We start from the raw sequence: 8,432 nt of genomic DNA, 5'->3' as shown, positions 1-8,432 counted from the left end.
TTAAATTAACGACTTTATTTATTTACAGCTTTAGGTTTTCTTCAATATTTTTTTTTTTTACAGTACATGGCGCCACCTGGTGGCTGCAAATTGTAACCATTTTGAATCAATTGCACTTTTATTATTTCTAAAAAGGAAAAGGAGTTTAATCCATTTTTGTTACAAAGATTTCAAACGGTAGTTGTACATTATTGTTTGATTTACAGACACATTCTGTGAGCCTTGCCCCCCGATTGGCCAGGGCTGCTGTGACGGCGCTCACCCACGGTCGGTCACAAGTCTGGCTGGCGCACTCCTTCACCGTTTTGGGAAGACGAGATTTACATGACGGCAGCAGAGGCAGCACAGAGCAGGGGGCCAACGTGACCCCATACCCCCGATGACCGCACGGTCACAGCAAAGACCATCACCTAAACCAAACTCAAGTCCGCCACCTAGTGGCCATGATAAAAACTGCAAGTAAAAACAAATGGGAGAGTTTAAAGGGGAGGCCTACTCTCCATGTCTCCCGGACCCCCCGGCCCTTCACTACTGACTGGACAGGCAAATGGGTTTGCAAAACACCACCTCCCATCTTACCCATTTTTACTGGACGTCCACCTCACGTCTTTCACTGCTACACACGCCCTGTCCTGGGGAAACGGACTGCCCGCTGTGCAACACCGCCACACGTCACCAAACCGCACACAACAGGGATTTTGTACAGAAGCCCTGAGTAAAAGTCATTATGGGGTTAACCCGAGAGTGGATAACAGCCAGCATAATCAATTCGGGAGGCAGTGGGGGGCAGCACTGAACTGCAAACCTGCCCACCCACCTTGGTCTCAATGTAGGGGCCCAATGTGACTCACCAACATGTAAAATGACTACAAATAAACCTTCGACTGGCCACAGTGCGGAAACAAGCCGGAGTCATCCTCAGATCTCCGACTTTCGAAATCCGAAGACAAAACGCAGTCCCGGCCCACCAGCGTGTGGCTGCTGGCTTTCACTTCAGATGAGTTTGTAGTTGGGGGTCTCGTCTCCTCCACCCAGGAACTGATAAATTTGGCACACAGAGCACCGCCAACCTCTCTCTCTCTCTTACAGTAAACTGGCCACACTGCCATGTAGAAGCTCCTGCCCCGACCAGAGCTATCCCAGAATGCTCTGCAACACTTCTCAGTCAACCGAGCAAAGTGAAGTGAAGTGGAAATGAAGAAACCCTGGGGAAGAACGAGCCGGACACCCGAACTGGAATGGGATCCAAAAAAGAAGCCGATCAGATGGGAACGGCAAATGAAGAAGGTGTGCATGCAAGCGACACAAAATGAGATTTAAAAACGATGATTAAAGGACACGGGACTCGGGCAGTTAATCTCGGGTCCGAGACTCATCTCTGCATTGAGATGAGACCCAACGGAAAAATCAAAAGGGACACAAGGGGCACAAGAGTCACTTAAACAGCTACACTCATCCTCCTCACGGACAAGTGGGTCAACTCGGAAGAGGAAGACGTGACAGTTCAAAGAGCTGTCGGGGGCCAAAACATATGGCCTGGAATGGGGGATTAGGGGGGGTCTATAAAGTCAGCTTTACATCACATGGCGTTTCCTCAAAAGGCGAGTTTGCATGTTGAAGCCCACCGGTCACAGATTTTTACTTCTTAGATAATTCACGCCAATTCAAGTGGAGCAGACACGGGTCCAAACAAATGGAAAGCAATTTTTTGTGGTGTCTCATGTGCCTGTCAGTCACGGCAAAATATTTAGCCCACCAGAGGGAACTCCTAAAAACCAACATCGACCAACACAACCAGCACTTCGAGAGGTACAAACGAAAAAATACCTGCAGACCTGGACCCATCGATGACACTGGCAGGGGTGAAAACCTGCAGCCACAGGTGGACTTCAAGGCCACTGTGAGCACCAAAGATCCAGCCAGCCCACCCAAGAGATTAGGGTTTCCAGTTAACTGCTAACAATGAAGCTTTGAGTTAACAAAGATAGCCAACATACCAGTCGGCTTCCAGAAAACGGGCAACGTGTAAAGGGTTGCCACCATTCTCATGGGTGTGCGGAGCCGAGAGGTGACTTTTGGTAAGCTGACCACAAATCTGGGCAACTCTGAGTTAAACGATGCCAAGTGCCGTCACTCGATCCAACAAGTGACATGTGCCCACCATGACGACTTCTTGCAAATGGGTCGAAATTTCACTGAACTCTGTACACGTGACAATAAATATGAATTTAACTAAAAGACAAAACGGCTCAGGCCTCCGAGCTTCAGCAGGCCGTGTCTCCGATCTTTACTCCCAGCTCCGCCGACACGGAGGACGTGACTTGCTCCTAAGGTTGGGGGGCTCCAAAGTAACCCGTGAGCGGCCTTTGTTCACCACAGGCTTTTTCTCTCACTTCAACTCTCGGCACTCGTGGATCTTAACAGATGGCCAAAAAATAAAATTTAAAACATAAAATCATAATAAAAGTAGCTGTCCCTCGCCTCGGCTTCCCGAATTAGGCAAGCGAACGCATAAAAATCTGTTCAAGAAGAGGAACGCCGCTACGGACAATCCTCTATGCTCCCGTCGGCCACTCGGCACTTGAGGACACAGCATTCCGGTGACAAAGCCAACACCATTCCTTGAGTTCAAGGAGTTCCTTTTCTTTGTTAAATATTACAGTACCAACATCTACAGCTGTACAACCGCCGAAACAAAATCCATCAAGGGAGCGTCATCCGTAAATACCATAAAAATTCTCTTTTCAGTTAACACTTTCTTTTTTTTTTCGTACAAATTAAAACGTTATTAAAAAAAAGGAGACTTTTGCTACTGGGAATCCTGCAGGTTGGTCTTCTCCTCAATGACCTGCTTCACGATTTCTGCCAGTTTCAAACGGTCAACTTTGTCTGAGAAAGTCCAACCTGCAAAAGAGGAAAAAGGGCAAAGGTCAAAGCGGACCCAGAAGCTCAACCGGGTGGCCAACGCACTTTATGGGGCTGAGCCAGAGGGCCTACCGTTCCAGCTGAGACTCTGAAGCGTGTCTCGCAGCAGCTTGCAGTCCTTGTTGAATGTCCACGCCTCGCGCATCACCTCGTTCAGCTTCTCGTCTTCGTTCTCTCCTGCACAGGAACGCAACCAAAGAAAGCAAGCATGTCAAGGGGGTCAAGTTAGGGGCAAGGAAGAGAGGCCAGAGGGTCTCAGAGAGGAAAGACGGTACAATAATGATAAACAAGTGAGCCCCCCAAGATGTGTTAAAACACACCCTGGATTAATGTCAAGCCCCAGAATTTGGCAGTGGCATTAAGAAATTTGAAATCCTCACACTTTTTGCAAATCAAATATGGACCCGAGACAGTTCAGGTAGTGAGAAACTTGTCCTCCATGCAGACACATTCTAATGCAGGGGTCTTCAACATGTCGCTCACAAGCTACCGGTAACTCACCACCCCTTTCCAAGTGGCTCGCCAAGGGGTTAATGAATCCCACATAAATTTGAAAACTTGATTAGTCAAATTAGGGGTTGGCGATCTTTCCAAAAAAAATCATATCACAGTCAAAATCATGATCCACAATCAGTCTTTTCAATGTGGCACACACTTGAGAGAATATCCGGACTCAAACTCTTGACTTTAAATATCAAAGTTGAATTCAACTGTTCTGTCGTTTGCTAGCTAAGTGGAGTTAAGGACCACACCCCGAAGCTGGTGCGCGAGTGAGGAAGGCACCTTGGCCCGCTGTGTGTTTCTCAGATACACGCAAATAAATCAAACTCTGATACACCGCGAAAGGAGACAAGCTGAAAAATTAACTGGAATGTTCAAGAAAACTGTAGAAAAAAACCTGATCTAAATGTGTTAAGTAATTCTCATGTGAAAAGCGGACAGACAGACAGACAGACAGAGGATTTTACATATTAAATACCAGTAACGGCATACTGCACGATAACGTGCAGTGAATCCACTTGACATTCCTAGTGTTCATCGTCTTTCTCTGTACATTTATCATTCATTTGCTCAGAGGCTGATGCGCCTGCTCTTTCCTGAGCAGCTCTTTTCTCCACCCTAGCGGCTCGCTGCTTCTCTTCTTTCGTCTGCATCTTTTTGTGTTAAAACTGATTAAGTCAGCGATTGTGTTGCGATTACTTAGTACGATTTCTTTAATTTTTCACTTAAGCCTTCAATCTGCTTCAAGAATGATTAGCGAAGGTGGTAGGGATGAGAACAGCACCCATCATACGCATGCGCCACACGGCTGCCCTGCTGGCCGCTGCCGAGAGTTGATTCTACAATAAAATAAAAAGAGTAATAAAAATAATCACCCCGAAAGCAGATAGTAGACATCACGTAGTATATGTGTACCAAATTTCAAGTCAATAGGTGAAACGGTTTGTGAGCTACAGGTGATTTAATATCCTGGACAGACAAACTAACTGCACATTATTTTGAAGGTTTACTAATCTTATATAATACGCTACTGTGGCTGTTCAAGTCTCAACAGCATTTCTGGAGCTCAGTAGAGCGAGATGACTGTAAGAATCTTCACCAGGCAGCTCTGAAAATGTCTGCTTTGTTTGGGTCTCCATACCTCTGTGAGTCTGACGTGAATGTCACAAAGTCAAAGTTCAGAACATGAAGGACAGACGAACATCTCAATGACTCCATCAGAGTGAACCTCAGTGGCTCCACTCCACCATCCACCTCCGTGCCAGTCATCTGACTAACTAAACAACACATCACACAGGTGACTTGACCTGTGAATTAAGTGACACAGTGACATGTGACAAAATGACAAATGATGGAGGCATGTTTTAATTCAATAGTGTGAGATACGCCAGACAGACAAAATGCACTTGCAGGTGAACTCAATATTTCGTTGTGATGTTTTAATGCAAAATGTGAGTTGTGGACACCAACATTTTGTAAACGTTCAGGCAAAAGAAGCGCATTCAGTTTGTTTGGGTCGAAATAAGCGATGAGAATAAACGTTAGGACACATGCGGAGCTCTTGGCCGTTTTCATTTTGTAAAAGTAGCTCTCGCGGGTGGAGTTTGGAGACCCCTGGTTCTAAAATGTCTGTGGATGAACTCTTGTACCCTGTTACTGTAGTCAAGCCACACCAAATGAGACTAAAATTCAGTCTCAAATTCAAGGCTACAGTGCCTGCCGAATCAAAAGACAGTCTCTCGGGATTAAGGGTGACAGCAGATAAAGTCATTCCAGACTGGACACACACTAGTATTGACCAGGGAGGAAGTGTGGCTTAAACATGTCAATAGTGAAAATGACTTAAAATGTATAAAATTCAAGTGGAAGGTAGACTCCTGTAATTATTACCAATTATCAGTTCCATTGCTGGCCAACGGATGGTGCTGTATAATTCCATACCTCAAAAATTACATTAACTCAAAGCATTTTGTGTTTCAGAGTGCCAGACACGCATTTCAATAAATTTGTCCCATCCTATTCAATACACTCCCAGTTCTTTGACCAACAAGTACCTAACAATGTGACAATGACAATATAACCAGCTCTTCATGCATTCCTTCCAACATTTAGTGGTTAATAGTTTGAAATGCATACACTAGTGAGAGGACACTATGCACCCCAGGTTATCTTGTGGGGGGGCACTGCTACAAGTGTGAAAGGATGAGACACTCACAGTCAGTCTGCAATGGTCACTGGCTAAGATGGGAGGACTGGACACTAAATCCAGAGGCCCACGTTTGCATCCTGCAATTACGTGTTACAAGTTTCAACCAGGTGGTGGTTTTGAGGCTGCCCAAGTAAACACCTCAAGGGAGGCGCATCCCTGCCCAATTCTGTAACTTTACGACACTACAAATCCTCCATAGATATGTTGTTCCTAGTAGTTCCTGTAATTTGACTCTGATTTTCATTAGCAATCCACAGAAACAGGGAGTACAAAGGATGCACACGCTGGTCTTTTTATAGTTCAAACCGTTGTTCCTCCAATGAGCACAAGCACAGAGGGGCAAATGGTCACCATTACGATGGTCCAAACACAAGAACAGATGCATGTGAAATTTACTTGACAAGCATCCTAGCGATGATAGGGACGCATCAAGTATACATCAGAACACTCTGGACGAGAACAGGCCATTCAGCCCAACAATGTCCACCAGTCCTCTCCTCTTATTTCTTCCAATAAAACATCAAGTTGAGTTTTGAAAGTTCCTAACGTCTTATTGTCTACCACACTACTTGGTCGCTTATTCCAAGTGTCTATCGCTCTTTGTGTAAAGAAAAACGTCCTAATGTTTGTGCGAAATTTCCCCTTAACAAGTTTCCAACTGTGTCCCCGTGTTCTTAATGAACTCATTTTAAAATACAAGTCTCGATCCACTGGACTAATTCCCTTCATAATGTTAAACACTTCAATCATGTCACCTCTTAATCTTCTTTTGTTCAAACTGTAAAGGCTCAGCTCTTTTAATATTTCCTCATAACTCATCCCCTGTAGCCCTGGACTCAGCCTAGTCGCTCTTCTCTGGTCTTGTACTGGGTCTCTTGTACTGTTATGTCCTTTATGTGGCCTGGAGACCCAAACTTCACCCAGCACTCCAGATGAGGCCTCACCAGTGTGTTATAAAGCCTGAGCAGATCCTTCTGTGACTTGTACTCCACATATCAAGGCGCTATATAACCTGCCAGTCTGTTAGCCTTCTTAATGGCCTGTGTACACTGTCTAGCACTTGATAGTGATGAGTCCACTATGACTCCTAAATCCTTCTCATAAGGTGTACTCTCGATTTTCCGACCGCCCATTGTGTATTCAAACCTCACATTTTTACTTCCTATGTGTAATTCTTTACATTTACTGACATTAAATTTCATCTGCCACAAATCTGCCCAAGCCTGTATGCTATCCAAGTCCTTCTGTAAAGATCTAACGGATTCCAAATTATCTGCTAATCCACCTATCTTGGTATCATCTGCAAACTTCACCAGCTTGGTACTTATATTTCTAAATCTAAATTATTTATATATACAGTTAGGTCTATAAATATTTGGACAGAGACCACTTTTTTCTAATTTTTGTTCTGAATATTACCATAATGAATTTTAAATGAAACAACTCCGATGCAGTTGAAGTGCAGACTTTCAGCTTTAATTCAGTGGGTTGAACAAAACGATTACATCAAAATGTGAGGCAACTAAAGTATTTTTTAACACAATCCCTTCATTTCAGGGGCTCAAAAGTAATTGGACAAATTAAATAACTGGAAATCAAATGTTCATTTCTAATACTTGGTTGAAAACCCTTTGCTGGCAATGCCAGCCTGAAGTCTTGAACTCATGGACATCACCAGATGCTGGGTTTCCTCCTTTTTAATGCTCTGCCAGGCCTTTACTTTCAGTTGCTGTTTGTTTGCGGGCCTTTCTGTCCGAAGTTTAGTCTTCAACAAGTGAAATGCTCGCTCAGTTGGGTTAAGATCAGGTGACTGACTTGGCCATTCAAGAATTTTCCACTTCTTTGCTTTAATAAACTCCTGGGTTGCTTTGGCTGTATGTTTTGGGTCATTGTCCATCTGTATCATGAAACGCCCACCGCCCAATCAATTTGACGTCATTTAGCTGGATTTGAGCAGACAGTATGTCTCTGAACACCTCAGAATTCATTCGGCTGCTTCTGTCCTGTGTCACATCATCAATAAACACGAGTGTCCCAGTGCCACTGGCAGCCATGCACGCCCAAGCTATCACACTGCCCGACTCCACCGTGTTTTACAGACTTTGGATAATGAGCTGTTTCCACGCCTTCTCCATCCTTTTTTCTTGCCATCATTCTGGTAGAGGTTGATCTTGGTTTCATCTGTCCAAAGAATGTTTTTCCAGAACTGTGCTGGCTTTTTTAGATGTTCTTTAGCAAAGTCCAATCTAGCCTTTCTATTCTTGAGGCTTATGAGTGGCTGGCACCTTGCAGTGCCCCTCTGTATTTACTTTCATGCAGTCTTCTCTTTATGGTAGACTTGGATATCGATACGCCACCAAGCCCTGGAGAGTGTTGTTCACTTGGTGGCTGTTGTGAAGGGTTTCTCTTCACCATGGAAATGATTCTGCGATCATCCACCACTGTTGTCTTCCGTCGACGTCCAGGTCTTTTTGTGTTGCTCAGTTCACCAGTGCTTGCTTGCTTTCTTTCTCAGGATGTACCAAACGGTAGATTTTGCCACTCGTAATATTGTAGCCATTTCTCTGATGTTTTTTTTCCTGTTTTCGCAGCTTAAGGATGGCTTCTTTCACCTGCATGGCGAGCTCCTTTGACCGCATGTTGTCTGTTCACAGCAAAATCTTCCACATGCAAGCACCACAACTCACATCAACTCCAGGCCTTTTATCTGCTTAACTGATAAGACATAACGACGGACTTGAACACACCTGCCCATGAAATAGCCTTTGAGTCAATTGTTTAATTACTTTTGAGCCCC

General features: G+C 44.5%; 2 protein-coding genes across 3 annotated transcripts in view; both read right to left on the bottom strand.

The window, feature by feature from the left end:
• naa25 (N-alpha-acetyltransferase 25, NatB auxiliary subunit) overlaps window positions 1–583 on the bottom strand; it is a 44,338-nt gene extending 43,755 nt beyond the window's left edge. The window contains exon 1 of the mRNA XM_039771331.1: window positions 580–583. Coding sequence (XP_039627265.1) covers window positions 580–583 — 4 coding nt within the window. The remainder of the gene's footprint in view (window positions 1–579) is intronic.
• The window catches only part of mapkapk5 (MAPK activated protein kinase 5), a 31,101-nt gene continuing 22,716 nt past the window's right edge, over window positions 48–8,432 (bottom strand). For both annotated transcript variants that reach the window (XM_039772202.1, XM_039772201.1), the window contains exons 13-14: window positions 2,998–3,102; window positions 48–2,904 (exon numbers count right to left, since the gene is read on the bottom strand). In XM_039772202.1, coding sequence (XP_039628136.1) covers window positions 2,810–2,904; window positions 2,998–3,102 — 200 coding nt within the window. In that variant the 3' untranslated portion in view covers window positions 48–2,809. The remainder of the gene's footprint in view (window positions 2,905–2,997; window positions 3,103–8,432) is intronic.

Source organism: Polypterus senegalus, chromosome 12, assembly GCF_016835505.1.
Source record: "Polypterus senegalus isolate Bchr_013 chromosome 12, ASM1683550v1, whole genome shotgun sequence".
Taxonomy (NCBI): Eukaryota; Metazoa; Chordata; class Cladistia; order Polypteriformes; family Polypteridae; genus Polypterus; species Polypterus senegalus.
This window is presented reverse-complemented; position numbering and strand designations above follow the sequence as displayed.